Here is a 19527-nt window from a genome sequence, read left to right as displayed (position 1 = left end):
AAATACCAAACAGATCATGCATTTTAGCCATGCCTCATTTTGCTCAATTTGACATTTTTTAGCTCTGTTTTTGCAAGGGCAGATTATATGACACCACCAGCACCATCTACAGGCCTGGCATATGTACTACAGCATCTCCAGCGCTTTCGAACGGCAATGGCCGTGGCTGTCTCCTCCTGATTGGTGGAGTTGGCCCAATAGCCGTAGCGCCACTGTCCTGTCGTCAGGACAGTGTTCAAATCTGGATCAGTTTTTATCAGATCCGTTGCAGCCCCTTTTTTAGAGATTTGGGTATGGAGGAAAATAGAGAGGGTTGTGTTTTCTGACACTTGGTGAGTTCCCTGGAACACCGGGGACACATATTCATGTATAAAAGACGTACAAAAGTGCATTTTGCATGATAGGTCCCCTTTAAAGTCCAGCTTCTCGTTATGATCACTTATAGGTTTTTGTCTTGGCCTATCAAAAGTCCTATCTTATATGAATACTGTTAAATTGTTTATGTATGTGCAAATACTTGTTGTCTTAAGACTGCCTGGTTGTCATTAAGAGTTGTTGCTATAGCATACTGAAGCACAATATAATCACTGCTTACGCTTCTGTTAACTACAGTGATTGTCTACCATAGAACACATCTTAATCGATTTCACAAACGCAATGTGATCCACTATGACTCACTGTGTTTGAGAAGAAAGCATTAAGCGGAGCAAAGGCATGCATGGGAAGCTTGTCCTTCTTATTAAATTACTCATACAGCATCTTGAAATAAGTAATAATAAAGAAAGAAAACAAGAAAACAAGGAAATATTTGGTTGATGTTCTTGTTCTCTTTGGAATTTAATAGTTTTCTTTAAAAGTTTTAAAACAATAACATTTAGAAAAGCAGATGACAAAGTAGTTATATTGTAGCATAGCTGTAAGACTGTTGCACAAATCAGCCTTCACCTGTCTACAAGCTCAAATAAAAAAAATCTGAGTGGCCCCTGATCTGAGTCTGAGTCTGCTAATGGAACAGCCACACGATGTGATCTCAGTGTGTTCTGGCTCATGTTGATTTAAAAGCCCTGAAAGGGTTTTAAATACTGAAAATACAATTTAAATCAATACCGATTTTCAGAGGAAGCCAGTGTCGGAAGGCCAGAAGAAAGTTAATGTGTTTCCTCACTCTCACTCACACTAGACCCAGTAAAAAGAGTACCTGCTGCTACTGAGTTTGGAGGTCATTAATGGACCTATAATCTTAGAAGCTGTATTTGTGTTTTAGTATGGGTTTTACTCTCTAGTTTGAAAATATTTTATAGTAAAATAAAACAATGTGACTTAATTAACTTCTGATCACCAATAAGGATTTATTGCATGTCATTCCTTCTATCTCCCCGATTCAACACTATCACTTCAATAAAGGCACTGGTGGCCTGAACAAATATTTAAATGTTGTATTGATTTAAATGTGTTAGAAGTTATGGTCTGTTTGCTTGAGTTGCTTAGCCCCTGTTTATCACATCTAATCAAATAATACTATTTCTATAAAGTAAATCATAAAGCACTGAATGTTGAATGTTTCTAACAAGACTTATCGGGGAAGAGCATGCAACATATTGCTGTTTAGCATTCGTACTGGATGTCCCAAGCTTAAAGGGTAAAGGCCAATCTTTTTGATAGGAATATCTGTGACCTCAGAGTAGATCAGCCTGTAATTGTCAGTGAGGACACGTGAACAACAGCCTTGAGTAGGTTCAAAGCCTGTGGGATGAAGAAATACGATCTGCAGAGCTGGACTGTATGGCTGCAACATTTAAAAGGTAAAAAGCTATCTATATTCTGTGTTATTTTTCAGCAAGGACTATTGGTCTCTTTGTAATTTGGTTTCTTTTTTAAAAGGCAGGGGACTCCTTGATGTTTGTATCTGAGAAGAAATGGGGTTTTATCTACCTGATTTAATGTTTCTCTCTGTGGAGTCACTAATAATCATAGCTGATGGCCGGGATGATAGATGCTTTGCCTCTAACCAGCGCTTAGAAGCAGGATATTATAACTAGCTCATGCTATGACAGGAACAAGGTAGCAGCGAGAACCAAGGTAAAAGAGCTGAAGAGCTTGAAAGTCTCTTGTGAGAATATGAAATATGTTTTGCACTTAGATTTTCAGAGGCGGAGGGGATGGAAAGTGGAACCCTGCTTCTGAAGTGTCACGGCGCGAACAGGAGCTACATAACTGGACCTTGATGTTTCAGATTCACAAGAGCAGAGATCACAACCAGATGTGGAGCTCCGGTCAGTGTGAGATTTCTAAGGAGTCAGAGTTTCAAGCAGTATAATACAGCATCAAAGCATTTATCTGGACTTTACACATGAGGTCCATTTTAAGTGCCTCATGGAGCATCTACCCAAAGTGATGTGGCATTATAGGGGGTATAACGGACCCTATTAAAACTGATGCAGATACAAGGATATAAATGCAAACTTGTCTAAATCAAATGTCTAAATACTTTTGAGGCGATATAAATGCCTACTCTCTTGCGCTCACAACATGTGAGCCAGTTAATGCAATATGTTCTGATCGTGTCTACAGCTAATTAAGTAATTAGTGTAGGTGTGTGTTTATGTTAATTCACTCTCAACAACAGGCATTAGGTTTAATTAATATGCAATTTTAGAACCTGTACCCATGACAACTGCTTTGTACAATAACCTTTGTAATTTAACAGCACTGCATGTGTGTGTGTATGTGTGTGTGTGTGTGTGTGTGTGTGTGTGTGTGTGTGTGTGTGTGTTTGTTTCTCTGTGTGAGCACTTGTTAACTGTAATGATATTTGCAATATAGTCATAATGGTATTGCTTATATTGGATCATAATTACAGAATTATGTCATCAGGACCTTTCAGTTACAGTAGAACATATAGGTCTTCATAGATGCAGTTTTAATGGTCGAAGAACATTGAAAACCAACAAATGCATCAGAGGAATCTAATCAACAAATTCATTTTTAGTTGGCTGTATTGTATTAAAGGTCCCATGACATGGCCATTTCTACTGATCATAATTCCATTGTTGAGGTCTACTAGAATAGATTTACATTGTTCAATGTTCCAAACTCACATTGGTTTCTCATACAGCATCTCTGTATAGTATGTGTATTCACTCTCTGTCCTAAACGGCTTGTTGGAGCTCCTGCCCCCCCCTCCCTATTTTTTTCATTGATCATAGATCTCTTTTTCAAGGGAGACCTGCAAGTCTATGAGCCTACTGTGCTCTGATTGGTCAGCTCGCCCACTCTGTTCTGATGAGTCCACCACCGTTACAGCAGAACATCAGTGTTTATGTGTTACAATGGCGTTTGTTAGCAACCAGGAAATGACACCAGTAATGACAAACAGATGAGAATGCTGCGTGGGGTCTGAGTGCCGTGTTGGCGGGACGTTGCGGGGCTCGCTGCTCCACCCTTTGAGGCTCGAGGAGTGGACAGTGCGAGCTGGGTTACTGGTGTCGTTTCCTGGATACTGCGTGGGGTCTGCGAGACAGCGAGACACCGCGAAACTCAGCCTGAACTCAGCCTGAGACAGCGAGACACCGCGAAACTCAGCCTGAACTCAGCCTGAGTTTCGCGGTGTCTCGCTGTCTCAGGCTGAGTTCAGGCTGAGAAATCCGCGGAGCCGCGGCTGAGAAAAGATAAGGCTGAGTGAGTGTGTGTGTGTGTGAGGAACACCGCTACGTCACTGTGACCCTTACGTCACTACGACCAGGAAGAAAAAAATGGAAAAATAAAAATCTCCAACGAGGCGTTCTGGGGCAGCATAGACAGGTATTTTCTGTGTTAGAGTTTTACTCGCTACAGGGTGTACTTTGAGGGTTTGTGACTTTGCAGACCGTTTACATGCAGAAAAAGCTACATAACACACAAGGGGACGGGTAATAACCGGAAAAGCATGACATGGGACCTTTAAAATGTCCTCTCATGAGAACCATGACAAACGTGAACCCACCTTCTCTTTAAATAAAGAAGTGAATAACCTTTTTTTTTTATCAAATCAAGGAAAAGGAATAGCCTTTTAAAATGTACGTCATGGCATCGATCTGTGTGTCTAAACTTCATCAGCTGTTATCAGGCACAATAGTAAATATATACTATCATATGTTTAACATACTGATACTTTTACTTGGTTTATTCAGTTTTTTATTTAACAAATACAATATACTATTACTTTTTGAAATGACATATTTCATGACATACTATGCAACAACTTTCTTTTAATTAATGCAGGTATCATAACAAAGCAATGTTTTGTCAAATGAAACCCAAAGAAGGATTCCTTTTGTTTGTATGAAGATATACTTTAAACAGGACCTAAAGCCTTTCGCTTGTTTACTGTACAAGGAAGTTAGACTTGTTTTGAGAATTTTGAATATAATAATAGCGACCAATAATTCACCAGATTATCTCAGTGATATCATTCTGAGATCTCTTGAGCCTATACAAGTATAAACAACATTTAACAGCAACAATTATAATTGTTACATAGATATTTTCCTTGTGAATTGTTTATAGATAATTCTATTTGTATAAAATTCCTCTATAGATAGAGGACAAAGCATTTGCTTGCCTTTCAGCTACTACCTAGGTCTTTGAGACCTCTGCTTTATATGTTTCATGGTGTTTGTTCTTACTCAGAAATTAGCAGTGGGAAAACACACCTGCATCCGTTATAGCACCTGTCCATTTAGAAGTCTTTGCACGAGCTGGAAGGAAATTGCTGCTGAGGGACTCTAAATCTGTAAATGATTTATAATTCAGGCAGAAAATCAAAGAGGGAGAACAGATGGGTCAACACTGAGACAACTACTCGATTAGGTTACCGGATGAAATACAGGCAATTGAAAGACACATGTCTAGCACCTCAGTGTCACATGCATGCTCTTTTAGATCTTTGCTGTGTATATGACTCTAGACCAAAGTTGTCTAATTTCATTATTGTGTTTTATAGAGAACATTATAATGTATTGGGAATTAAATAAACAAAACTGTTCTTCATTACATCTGTGTGAGGATGCTAGCTAAATCTAAATAATATATTGTTTTTCTCTTTACCTTCCCAATGGACACAACTCATTTAACTATAAGGCAGTAAATGATATGGGTACTGAGCAGTTTTAGTACACCACATTCATGCTAAGCAAACCGTGACCTGACTAATGTAAGCACAGATGGAAGTTTCATACACAGCTGGTTTTGTGTCCCATCCCAAGGGTAAACACACCGTTTGGGAGAAAAGGCTTTATAAACAGATGCTTGTCTGTAAGGTAAAGTTACTAAAGCAGCTTTACAAGAAAACTTGGTTAGACTTTTGATATATACAGTAAAAAGTATCAAAAATGAATGCATGCATAACAATCTGAATATATGCCTAGGATTAAAATCAGTATAATGATTCAGCAGTGTTCATTATATTGCATTGGAGTGTATCCAATGTTACCAATTGTATACCTTAAACCACTAATGATAAAAAATAGTCACTTCCACACTTCTAGACGTTATTGAATACATTAGTTTGAATCCCTTGCATGTGTGGGTTAATTTGATTTTTCATTGAACTCAGTCAGAAGGTTTTACATGTCAAAATGCAAATGTATTCATGTGTTAGTCCTACATTGACTGGCAAATGTCCAGTGCATACTGGAAAAGTCTCAAACCCATTCATCAGTAGAAAATTGAAAAGCAGAAATGGAAATGGATGAATTATTTACAGCTGGTATGTTATTGATTAACCCCGGGCTAGTTAGAGGCAGAACAAACACATAAACAAATCATCTGCGACTTCTACCAAGCCAAATGCACGTCAGAAACAGTGGATTCAGTAAATGGAGAAGATACTGTTTACTGCTGGAAAGAATGGCTGTAACGGTCAACATTAATCAGAGTTTAAAGTTATATAAGCCTGTTGAATATTCAAAGATGGACTATGGGATCACTATAAGTGCTCTAGTTTCTAGGTCACATGGACAAAACAGGAGCCACTTAATTGTTTTGTGGAGTGAACCAGTCTCTGCACTGAGGGATTTACAAAGCGTGCTTAAGATGTATTCTAAAAAGTAGGAAAACCTCCAAAGGGAAGTAGCACACAATGGTCAGTCCCTGGTTGTGCTCATAGCAACTGGGTTAGCTTACCTCAAACACAATGGCCCCTGCATTTTGCGATGCAGTGCTTTGAATAATGCACTTAATAGGATTTCCTAGGACACACAGTGGTTTATTTCAGCTTGCCTGCCAACCCACAAGGATGAGTTAAGCTCTAAAGGCTCTGCTGTGTTGAAGCAAGGTAAACCTTCTACCTTTAGGGGGGCCTGCTAACCACCCTATGTCCTGGGAAACAGTGGTGGGCTAAACAGCCTTGTGATGAGCAGTGAGGCAAGAGCTGAGGCAGATTTCAGTAAACATGCTGGGGCTTTCTGGCAGCGTCTACTGACAATCTGCTCAGAGGGTGAAGCAGCCAGGTCCAGTGGACAAGTCAGGGCCTAAATGTAGTCTATTAAGGGAAATTAATCTTATTTCTACCGAAAAAAGAAAAAAAAGTGGTTACAAGGCTGTGTGTTTGTTGAGTTGGGAAGGCCCAGAACCTGCAGGGTCTGAATTTCTTTGAAGGCACCAGCTTTGACTAATGGCAACTGGGATGATAAGATTCTGTCAAATTCTACATAAAACTTTCCCTTCAATGCTATACATGACAGAGTCTAGTGATTGGTTTGAACATCTGATTGTCTCCAGGCCAGCACACTGAAAATACTACAGCAGTGCACAGCATACTAATGCATACTGGCCCTGCTTGTGGTATTTATATACAGCAGGATGTTAATTACAGAAAGATTTAAATAAGATACAAGGGAAAGATGTGTTATGTGTATTTTAGAGGCCGAAAAGAAATGTTATAATGGCATGTCTCCAGCACCTCTCTCTTGGTTGCCACTTGCCATTATTATTGTTCAGCTTTAAATTCATGATAAAACACACAATCAGCACAGTCGTCTACTTGTAATTGCAAGTGCAACCTGAAGAAGCCTGCAAACACTCAACAGATAAAATAACCTGCTGTATGTTTCTATTGCATTTATATAGCAAGGATTTTGGGAAACTCTGTTGCGTAAATGTAATGCATACCTAATAACTCCAGGCAGGGTTTTCTCAGCTAGGTTTTAGACATGTATTGGACGACTACGTGAGAAAGGCTTCAATTGCTGCTCATTACGTCTGAACGAATGAGACTGGGAATCTTATATCTGTCTTTGTGTTATGTCAGTCGGAACTTTCAAACGCTGTTGATGTCGTCTGTATGAAATTATGCAGCTCACTTGTAAGGTTAGATTTGTAAAGATCCCAGAAGAAGGAGCAACAAAAGATTTGAGCTTGCTAAGAAACCAGGCTTAGGAACATGAAACATACCCATAATTAAACGCCATAACTTATACTCTACAGCACAAACCATACTGTGAATATCTTCAAAGCAGCTGTGTACCACATTATCTGTCTAGCCCTCTTTATTCTTTTAAGCAGAAAAAGACTGACTCGGAGTAGAGTTGATATTCCTTACAAACTACAATTGCGCTCTATTACATGTTTAGAGATTAAAGCATCAGAATTCCCGATAACCGTGAAGTACATTTTACTTTTATATGCATTAGTTGGGGTGTGGTCCTAATTTAGCAAAGCATAAAAAGCACTTAAGAAGGCTTTTTGATGAGAAGAGTAAACACATGTTAAAGAGCAAACTTTCCTAAATGAACAATGGGGAAGTGAAGCGGGGCGGGATGTAGTGATAGATAAAGAGTGATGAAGCTGTTTTTAACACCAAGGGTGAGAAGGTGGCCTCATTGATCTGTTGTGTCTGTCTACATACATTAATCCTAATTCTGACAGGTCTCTGTTGAGTGAGCATCTCTGATTATACATCAGTCTCTGTCAGATTTCCATCTCATCTGACAGACAGAATCACCTCTGGACCGATAAATTCATCGCCCTCAATTTAGCCATGGAGGTGAAAACTGAGGCAACCCACGCTCCTATTATTTTAAACTCGCCATTAATAGCTTTTTAATTAATGTTTTAAATAGCCCAAGAAAGCGTTGGAATGATTGCAGGTTCCTCAACTCACCTTCAAATGTAATTAACACTGAACAGTCATTTCTTTATTAAAACATTGTATGTACAAAGTTTTTACAGCATATATTCCTACTTTCCATGGCCACCAAAATCACCTAACAGACAGAAACCTTCGTGCTATAAGTTACAGTGTGGTTTTGTCATTGAAGCTTTGTCCATTTTGCTCGAACCTGTTAAGTTCTCTTCCATATCGCCTACCCCATGAAGGTTTTGATCTAATTATCACAGTCAAAGTACAAATAAGTGAAGTGGAACACCAACAGCTAAGTGTCGATCTTCCATTGTCATTATTTTTAAGATGTACTTGACTTCCCACACCACAAAATTATACTATTCATTTTCTCCAAGATCTTTGACAGCACAATATAATATTGAGTTTAGAAACCCTACAGGCGCTCTTACCCTGTGGTTGTTACTGCTGTTAAAATATTAGCTCAGCATGCCCAGCATACAACATTTGCATGCCAGTAAAATTAACTGGTTCTTACAGTATACTTGGTCTTTTTTTGCCTGCTGATCTGTACAGAAATTGCGGCTATGGAAGGAATAGAGAACAGATCTGCAGTACATGCCAACATTTCATTATAGCTGTAACTTGATCATTTTATTGCATGACTCATGAATTTAATAAATGTAGCCCTGATACCATTGTTCATAATTGGCAGTTGTCTGCAATGCACTGAGCGGAGTGATTCCTCAATGACTGATTGCTCTGGCAGGAAGAAACTTTCATGTGGGAATAGAGATTTCTACTCATATTCAGAAGCTGAGGGATGTTCAGCTCAGTTGTCATCCATGAATTAAAATTCAAAGTGTGTTTCCCTTAATCTCCATGACACCCTTAAATCCTCTCAGTGTAGTGTGGTTACAATAACTACGTTTACATAGGTGGTATCGATCAACAGTGAATTACTATGATTGATAGAAGAAATAAAAGCCTGATCATTTATTTTACACTTCTTGAGAAAAATGGTCGTTGCCAGATTGTTTCCTGGCCCTGGCGCTCTGCTAAAACAACGTTTAATGGAGCGTGGAGAAAGGCCCGGACACTGCTAATGACAGATTTACTTTTTTTTCCAACTGCTTCCCCTTTCCAACAGTGCTCAAAAACAAACAACCCATTAGAGAGCCTCGAAATATTTATAAATCGGTCAGATAAATCAATAACGAATTTCCCCTTAGGACATCCATCAATCTTTTTCTGCAAGCATTTGTGTAATGGAGAAATTGACAGTAATGCTCTGTCAGCAATGATAGTTTAAGCTGACATAGAACAAAGTATTTTGTGCCATCAGACATCTGCTTATCATTGGCAAAATAAATGAAGAATCTAAATGCTGATGTTCATCCAAGGTACGGAGCTCTTCTCAACACCCTCAGAATAGAAATATGACTGTCGAACACATGGTGGACGATCTGCTCCAATACTATACTGATCTTATTTGTTTACCTTCAACGTAAACAAAGTCTGTGATGAACAGAAGGATGAGTACGAGAGGTCACAAAACTACAGAGCTCCAGGAATGCTAGCAACCCTGTGAGGTTGTACTTAGGAAAAGCAGTGCTTTCAAGTAAATGCTAACGTAAGTAAACAAGCCAATACATAACAAATATTACATTTACCAGGTCCAACATCAAACTTTACCCTGGTCGCATGTCAACAATTGCTAATTGGAACCAAACACATAGTACAACTACTCTATGGCTGAGGGTCATTCTTCTAGTTTTGCATGTATTTTAGTCATAAACCAAAAAACGGTAGAGGAACACTAAAGTCATGTTAAATGTATACAACTGGGACCATGTAAGTCTATATGAACTTCCTGGTAATTGATAAGTTCCAAAATTGTTTTGCTTTGACTAAAGAGGTGAACCTACTAACTGTACAACTGTACAACAATACAATTCATACAGCTGTACCGGTAGCATGGCTAAACATGAATCAAAGCCTTAGCTGAGCCAAAAAACTGTATAATATAAGAGTAGTTAAGTTTAGTTTTTTTAGACTTAGCATTGAGTTTGTAGCTGACACTACAATATGTTTTTAATTAAAAAGAACAGCCTTTTTTTTTATATATTTAAAAAAAAGTAGTAGAGCACAACACTATATGCATATAACTACTGTGTCACAGAACAACAACTGAATCTTCAATGCTATAAAAGGACAGTGAAACAGCTCTCTCCTACTCTAAGATTAAAGGGAGAAGGTCATTCAGTTCCAGCGATAAATCAGCACCACACAAAGACAGATTTATCTATAAACACTGTAGGGAAATACCATTAATAAACATTAAACAGTATCATTCAATTAATTTCGATTCTGTTGTATGGGGGAATAGCCCAGTTATTCCGCTTAAATAACAGGCAAAGCAAAACAACCCAAGACAAACATAAATAACAGCACATCAAAAACAGAGTTCATTGTTTAAACCAGTACTACTATCTGTGTATTTATAGTATATTTTGTCGACATGCAGCAAAGACATTTTTACATTTGTCACCAATAGGACTCTTTACAACAGAGCCATCAGATTTAAATTGTGTAGCAATGAGCTGGAAAAGGAGGATGATTATATGGTATGTTAGCACCTTTATCTAATTCCCTTCTGATTTGAGATGCAAATGACAGCTGTTAGAGATACGTCAGCACAAATCCCACGAAAACAGACAGAGACATGCTGCAAAGGGCTTTGAGAGAAATACCCTTGAATAAAAAGTAGAAATGAATTATCCATAAACCTGTGCTTAATGTGAATACAGTCATGTTTACTAAACCTCTTGCTTCTTGGTTTAATTCATTGAAGCCATTCAATATTTGTTTTAAAACCAGCTGATTTCAGAACAATCCCACAACTGACTGCACAATTTGACCGTTCTGTCGATCACAGAATGTGTGCAGAATTTGGTCCCAGTTCCTGTAATAACATGCAGATTGTAAGTGTACACAGAAATGATGACCTGTGATTTCATGTGCATAAATATTAGCACATTGTTTGATAGATTAATAGACAACTGCAAAATAACTTTATAATAGTGCTTCAACACAATCCTTAAAAACATACTTAGTTATAGTGATAATCTATTAACCAACATCCATGCAAAACAACAGGCAAAAAAAAAAAAAGAGCATACTCTGTTAACGTTTACATCACAGCAAGATTGTCCCAGCATGCACTGGGATAAAAAGCTTAGAAACACTCAGTATTCTTCACTAGGTAATTACTGCTTTAAAGGTCACCTATCATGCTATTTTTGAGCAAAAGCATAGGTCTCAGATATATAAAAAAATATAAAAAATATGTCTATGAAGTGTTTTGGTCAAAAAACCAAACAGATCACCCATTCTAGCCATGCCTCAAATTCCTCTATTTCTCTTCCTGTAACAAAAGTGCTGATTCTGGGTATAAAGCTTTTTTTGGTTTTAAACTGAAAAATAAATAAATAAGAGGGGACGGAGTTTATGCCGGCTCATGCGGGACCTGGCAGATACTGTCTAAAATGCTGCGGTGATGAAACGCAAGGATTATTAGATCAAGGATTATTTCTGAAACAGTATGGAGCTCAAAGGCTTTCTCTCTTGCGGGTTTACCACAAGGCGAGTTCCTTTTTATATCCTGCTTCTTACACATGCTCTCTCCAGTACAGCTTAGCTCTGAGTGTTAGCGATGCTAATGTAAACAAAGACTATTACGTCCAAAACACGTCGGGAATTGTTTCTGATACAGCAACGTTTCTGATAGTGCCGTGGGTCCACCATCCGATATGACGTAATTTACGTCCCTGAGAGAGGATTACGCAAATGAAGCCGCTGACTTCACTTCTTCTTCTTCTTCTTCTGCTTTGGGTTTACTGGCAGGCCACAAACAACTTCACGGCGTATACTGCCACCCGAAGTCCCGGAGTCCCCCGAAGTCCCGGGTAAATCGCCAGAAGCGCCGACACCTCCTCATCACTCCACCGCTCTCACGTTTAATTTTGTGTTGCCATAAGTTAGTCTCTCTCTGTTGGTGCACTGGGCTAATGCTAATGCTAATAATGCTAATGCGAGCAAATAAAATGGCGGCTTCACAAAACTTTTTTCTGAGTTTTACGGGGCGTGGTTTGCAATTCGCCCAGTCAATCAGAAATTGGAACCTTTTCCTCCCCAGGAAACACCCCAAAAAAGCCAACCAAATAAATAAACAGCCAGACATGTCACAAACAAGCAATCGATATCTACTTTGAATAATGTAAAGAAGCGGAGCTTTATGGGCAGGTTGATTAAAAAACCACAAGACATATGACATGGTGAAAGTAAGAGGAGGAATGAAGGCTTACGCTGTGTTGCATTGTCCTCCACACAACCCTCTGGGAGCAGCAGAGAAATGAAGAAGAAAGAGATTTAATTGGACATCGGAGAAATTGTGAGACTGAGAGAGAGAATAGCAGCAAAAGAATGTCTATTAGTTAGTGAAGCAAAACATTTAATGATAAATGGTCCTGCTGAAATATTATATCAACCAGCCTCATCTGACTATGAGATTTAGTACCTCAAACTTTTTTATCCACACCAATTTATTTCTGTGAAATCAGTTTAAAAATCTGCTGCCACAACTGATCCATGCAAAGATTGGGACCTGCATACAAACAGCAGCGTCATATGGAAAATGTGTGTAATTACAGTAGTTTCATTCAATGCAATCAGCTTGCTTTAGCAAGATATACATACTGTAATCACTTAAACACTTACAGATATATCAGATATGCATACATTTACACATGGAAATTCAGTCACAGAAAAGATGAGTGTGTGATCTAGTGAGTAAGTAACTCACCTTTCTTAGAAGACATTTTCTTATCTCTTACGATGTAAGATGCTTTCACCTTTTTAGTAATCTTTTTCTATTGCACTTTTTAGATGTATGTTATGAAGCAAAGATGACGGTTTGATTTGATCTTTTTAAACAGCACTGTATGTAAATATGGGTTGAATCCAGGAATGAATAAGGACATTGCAAAGGCTCTTGTCATGTTTCATACAACCAGTTTAGTGAATTTAACATGTTTTTTCCTTATATTTAGAGATTACATTTGGACTGTACATTCTGCATCTTCTAATCTGGTTCTCTTCTCCCACATAGTTTCCTCTTTAATCCTGTCAAACAACTTCTACAGCAGAAGATTATCAACTGGGCCTTTTATTTAAAAAGACAATATATGATTTTAAAGCTAGATTTGCCAAATGAAGAGAGGATTACATAAAATATAATTTGGTATATGGATTGGTCAAAGGACACACTGGTTATGTTATGGTTTAATGATATCCAACCCATAGGCTGACATGTTGCTATTTCACTATTTAAATTTGTTAGCACCTTGAACCATTTTGTAGCAATAGGGAAAATAAGCAAACTTGTAGGCTGCAGAGACCAGAGTTTGAGGAGTGGGTTAACACTGAGTTTACACCTTGTCAAGTTGAGGGACAACGTGTTGATTTGTACTGCAGCTTTGCACTGACAGCATACTCCTCATTGTGTTTCAGTTTCATGGGGATTGAAACAAATCTTTTTATAGCCTCAAACAATATCTGAGGATTTGTCTTCAGCCTAAGGTTTGGTGGCAATCTGTTTCAGCCCTGCAAATTCTGGGATATGGAACATTCACATTTTGTGTGATGAAGTACATTAAGTAATCTGTAGTATGTGGTTGGTTATGTTGTTTCAGAACGCACCAGTCTATCCAGGCTTGTTCCGGCTGCTGTGGTTGGCCTCTCTTCAGGAGTGTAGGGTCTGAAGCGACCACTGAACACATCTGAGATGCCGCGTGCAGATCTGCCAACTCCTGATTGTTTTGGCTGGCCACACCCTTGGAAAACCTAAAAAGACCATGGGACAGAGGGAGATCCAATGCAAAAGTGAAAGACGACACAGAGTAGACTTCTTGGGAAAATCACACAGCTTTTGCAATATTTAAAAACATATTTTTCCATTATTATAAGATGTGAGCTCATTGCAGTACTGATAAGTTAAAAGGAGGTTATCAGCATGAGTTGTACAGTGAACTAGGGCTAAGTCAATCTCTGGTAGAATATACATCCATCCTGACCCCACAACAGATCTGGGTTACTTACACAACCAACATTTTTCCCTTTAAGGCTTCTGTCAATTTGGTCACAGCACAATTTCTGGTCTGTGATTTGAAATATAACACTATATAGAGCCAGCCTGGAACCAATGCTGTCTATCAGTGAGCAGTCTCCTTTCACAGGAAGTGTCAAATTGGTGGCAAAAAAGAGAGAAAAAATCTTTGTATGCTGTTACCCCCATAAAATCTGGTGATTTTAACTTGAATTTCTAGGTCAAAATCCTTTTTGGCCCATACCAATTAACACATAAATACATACACAATTAGTTGATAATTACATAGTTTAATGTGGCCAATAACACATATTTTTATGTTTAATAGAACAATGTCATCCTGTAACTATGATATATTTGCCTTCATAAAATATAGAATTTCTTGTTCCGGTAATCAATGGGTAGTTCATAGAGGTCCACTGTGAGAATAGATTGTTTTCAGATGGCTTGGTCTCTACAGGCTCTGACGGCCCAAACAGCTCACCTCCAAAGCACACGGCTCATTAGCATTCCTCTCTGGCCTGTATGTGATGGAGCACTCTAATGTGCTGCATGGCTGTCAGGACAAGAGGCTGTCTTTTCTCTAATATTTATCAATTCTTCACCATGATTACAATTCCACTATCTTGTACATCACACAAGCAAACCGATTTTCAACAGGTCTGCGCAGCAGGAATGAAAGCACTGTACTTATGGTCAAAATACGACCGTGGGGGAAAGATTGTAATCTCGGAGCAATCTGTCAGCCAAGCACAACCGTGCAGGGATGGAGCATCAAGTGCATAGACAATGGGTACAGTTGTAAATTGCAGCCCTTTTGATATGGAGAAGAATTGTGACATTTAATTCAAACTGACCTTTGTAACTCTGGCAGGAAGATAGGCCAGACTATACCAAAGGTTTGCTCACCTCTCTTTTAAAGACTAGACTCACCTTTACAGTATATGGTTATATTTCCTCATTATGTTCATAACAATTTACTGATGTGTTGAATAAACTCTTTCAAAATCTTACTCAAATGTTGAGCCAGAAAGCTCAGTTTGCAGCTAAATCATTTTTGTCATTTGATGAGACAGTGATGAAGTAGTGTGAAAGGATTTACTACCAGATGTTTCAGTCTTTATAACTACTTTGTGCTCTATAACGGTTAAAAAGAAATTGCATCATAGCATTACGACCATAGCTGATTGAGAAGACGGTACCTTGGCTGACACTTGCATGCTGTTGTCCTGCATGGTCATGATGGCATCAGAGATCTTGATGTCGACCGGCTCGATAACAGCTTCAATGTTGAAGGGTCCCTCCAGTCTGTCTGCCACCAGTAACATGGCATCTGTCATAACAGAGGACACATGTCAGCTCAGAGAAAAATCAAACATTCACACATAGACATTTAACTAATTCTGTTTACGCACACATCAATATGTTTACATCATGTCTGGGCATTAACAATACTCAGTGCAAACCCTCAGGGTTCTTTGCTTCATTATAAGTCTAGGACATTGCTCCAAAGACTGTTTCCTCATCCAAATGTGTTGACAGTCAACAATCACAAACACAAAAAGAACCTACAAGACCTTTATCTAGACACTCAAACACACACTAAGTAGGTGTTTGTAAGAGGATGTGCGACATCACGTATGAATTGCATTTCAATGTGCTTAGCTTACAAATAGCTTATTCATAAAAACAAATCATTGACTTGCAAACATGCTAATCACTGCAGTTTGACAGAGAGCCACAACACTTCTGGTTTATTCATCAATTTGCATTGGTAATTCTGAATTGTGAAAGCATATCAATGAGATATAAATGTACGCCCATTCTTGTACTCTAATTACTTTTTAATAACTTTACATCTCAGACACTCAGTGCTTGACTTAGTTCTTTCTGGCAAATGTGAATTCACTAACACACCAAAAGCATGCAATTACTTTGCATCAGCAAAATACATCACTCAGATCATCTGACGCAGGTAATTTACTCAGGTACAGAGTTGTAATGATTCCCTGCTTTTTTGTCAAAACCTTAACTTCTGACTTTGCATCTAATCATGTCTTTTGAAAACAATACAATACAAACCAAAGAATATTCTCTGGTTTTATTAAAATGGTCAAAACAAACCAACAATTAAAAACAATCACAGAGACCATAACCTTATTAGTGTGAATAAGTCTCGGCATGAATCAATACCTAAAACGGATAACCCACCAAACTGCCACTTTACATTTTTCATTATAACTTTGCGATATTAACATCAATACAGAGGAATGGCTCTATTGATCATGTCGGATAGGGAGGTATCAGTGGTGAAAATAATGTGTTTGATACTACCGTTTAAATCTAATCTCTCCAAAAAAGTCCAGCAAGTCTTGTTTGAGGTGTAGTTAATGGTTAAGTGGTGAGGGCAGGGAACAGTGATATCAATAAGACTTCATCTCTGTGCACTGACATTTGCAGGGATGTGGATCAATAAGCGAAAGTATAGTCACACCTACGGGAGCTGCTCCCTATGAAAGGGCAGCAGAAACACTGTTCCTCTACCACTTAAGCAGAAGTAGAATGACATCATAGGATCATAGGATCATAGGATCATAGGTCATCAACTAAATGTTGATGCAGAGTGCTCATTGGACTCTGTGCAGCTCTATGGGCTGAGGGGGCGACGCCTGACGGTATAAGCAAGGGCCCAACCATTGGAAAAGTGACTGCATCTCATAAAAACTGCCAATAAAAAACCTTGCAAAACGGTTTCTGTTGACATAAGACCAGTTATTTTGAATAGAAAAAAACCCTACCTTGGACCTATTACTCCTAGTACTAGACTCCTGGTACTAGGATGGGTAAAATGCAGAGGCCAAATTTCACTGTGTGTGCTGTGTGCTCTGCATGTGTGACCATTAATGAGGGGTTTCATCCCTCCGATTCTATTATATTATCCTATTTGTTTCCTTTTTAAATGTATATTTGTTTTACTGATTTATTTTTGCCATTTGATTTGATTTTTTAAATGTATTCAGTGAGACAATTCATGTGAGATGAGACAAGACAAGCCAATGAAATACAAGGGATCAACACTCCAGGGTAAATCATGCATCTTGTACACTGTAAAAGAAAAAGCAAAGGTTTAATTATAGGGTATTGAGGTTGTCTATAAGAGACATTTCTGTTGTGAAGCATTATTATGTGTGTTAAAGTGTGCATAGAGGGGCTTTTTATTGAATATTACATAAATAAGAAACAAGTGTGGGGGTCTTCAAGCCTGCACAGAAGGTTTGGGGTTCTATCCCCAATGGAGCCACAACTTGGTCTTATGGTGAAATGGGGAAAAACAATTGTGAAGTCAACAGACTAATGTTTACATGATAATCAAGAGAAAACCCATGCTAACATCTAACTTAGCTGTAACTATATTGCTTGAACTATTTTAATTTGGCGTGTCATTGTTGACGTTTTAGCATAGTTCACAAGTTAGTTTAAAGGTCCCATGACATGGCCATTTCTACTGATCATAATTCCATTGTTCAATGTTCCAAAATCACATTGGTTTCTCATACAGCATCTCTGTATAGTATGTGTATTCACTCTCTGTCCTACACGAATTGTTGGAGCTCCTGCACCCCCCTCCCTATGAGCCCACTGTGCCTCGCTGTCTCAGGCTGAGTTCAGGCTAAGAAATCCGCGGAGCTGCAGCTGAGAAAAGATAAGGCTGAGTGAATGTGTGTGTGTGAGGAAGTCCGTTACTTCACATAGACCCTTACGTCACTTGGTACTCGGAAGACAAAAATGGAAAAATAAAAATCTCCAACGAGGCGTTCTGGGGCAGCATAGACAGGTCTTTTCTGTGTTAGAGTTTTACTCGCTAGAGGGTGTACTTTGAGGGTTTGTGACTTTGCAGACCGTTTACATGCATACTGTAAAAAGCTACATAACACACAAGGGAACGGGTAATAACCGGAAAAGCATGACATGGGACCTTTAAAAACATCCTCAGTGAGCTGTGAGAACTACACTACAATAAAATCACTGCAAGACTTTTCTTTACAAAAACGACAAAACAAATACTTTCCTTCCTTTCTTTAAGGCATTACTTGAGTTTTTTTCCTGATCTGCTACCCTGTGGTTCAGATTATGTTTAGGTAACTGTGATTACTTGGTTACGCATAAAAGATGACTTGTGTACAACTAACAATTAATGACTGTTGGTAGGCGATGCAACACATCGTATCTTAAGCATCTTTGAGCATAAGGAAAAGCACTATGAAAATCCCATGTATTATTATTATTATTTTCAGTGTCAAAGCTGAACACTTTGTACTGCATTCATTGTTAAACCAAAGTTTTGCTTTACTGAGGAGCGTTTAACATGGTAGGAAAACTTAAACTTAAACTTGTTCAGTAAGAAAAAGCTTAGGAGACTTGTTAAATTGACAAATGAGATCATTGGGGTAAATCGAGTATAGCTATCACAATTACAGTATAACAGGCAGCACTGAGGAAAGCCAATACCTCTCAAGACTGCCCTGACCAGCCGCAGCAGAATGAGTTTGAGCTCCTGCCCTCAGGCCAGCATTTCAGAGTGGCTGTCATGAGACCTAAGGAACATAAAGTCTGCCTCCTCTCAGCGGCTATTGACAGGGAAGGATATTAAGCTCACCCGCTTGACTGAGCCAAGTGATTTAGAGGACAGGTGAGGATAGAGGAGAGAGCACTAGCTCGTTTAAACAGAGGTGAATAAAAAGCATAAAGTTTAATACTCAACCCGGTATTGCCAATTAAAATTGAATTAAGTTGTAATAAAATCAGGAGCCCTGTCTCAGCCAAGCAGAGCAGGGCAACCATCCAATGCAACCCAACCTCATCCAAAAAGAGCTGAATACAATTACTCAAACACACATTTGTTGTATTTAAGTGAATGTGTAAACACAAATCCATAGAGAATATTTGTAGAAAGTTCCTAAAAACTGTGGCTTAAGTGTCATGGACAGAAACTTGGCATAGGACAAGATGATTCGATTTTGGTGGTCATTCCAATCTGGATTAGACCAGATCAAAAAGATTCACGTGTTTAAGACTGAACTATTGGCAAGAGCAAGAAAAAAGTGTTAACATAGCACCAACATAGATTGGCATGATATTCTCACAAAGGGAAAAATGGAATACTTATTATGATCAACAAAGAGAAATCAAAAAATAATATAAATATCAAAAGAGAACAACATGTACTAATGCATTTACTGTTCTTGCTATGTACTCCTTAAAG

The 19527-nt window shown here is 38.5% G+C and overlaps 1 protein-coding gene across 2 annotated transcripts in view; it reads right to left on the bottom strand.

Moving 5' to 3' along the window:
• LOC117471715 (glypican-6-like) overlaps positions 1-19527 on the bottom strand; it is a 132137-nt gene that overhangs the window by 19566 nt on the left and 93044 nt on the right. Inside the window, exons 5-7 of one of the 2 annotated variants that reach the window (XM_034116909.1) lie at positions 15467-15597; positions 13859-14002; positions 12466-12495 (exon numbers count right to left, since the gene is read on the bottom strand). In XM_034116909.1, coding sequence (XP_033972800.1) covers positions 12466-12495; positions 13859-14002; positions 15467-15597 — 305 coding nt within the window. The remainder of the gene's footprint in view (positions 1-12465; positions 12496-13858; positions 14003-15466; positions 15598-19527) is intronic. The other variant, XM_034116910.1, reaches the window with a different exon arrangement.

The sequence above is a fragment of the Trematomus bernacchii genome, unplaced genomic scaffold, assembly GCF_902827165.1.
Source record: "Trematomus bernacchii unplaced genomic scaffold, fTreBer1.1, whole genome shotgun sequence".
In the NCBI taxonomy this organism is placed as follows: Eukaryota; Metazoa; Chordata; class Actinopteri; order Perciformes; family Nototheniidae; genus Trematomus; species Trematomus bernacchii.
Note: the sequence above shows the minus strand (reverse complement) of the source record. Positions and strands in the feature narration are given on the sequence as shown.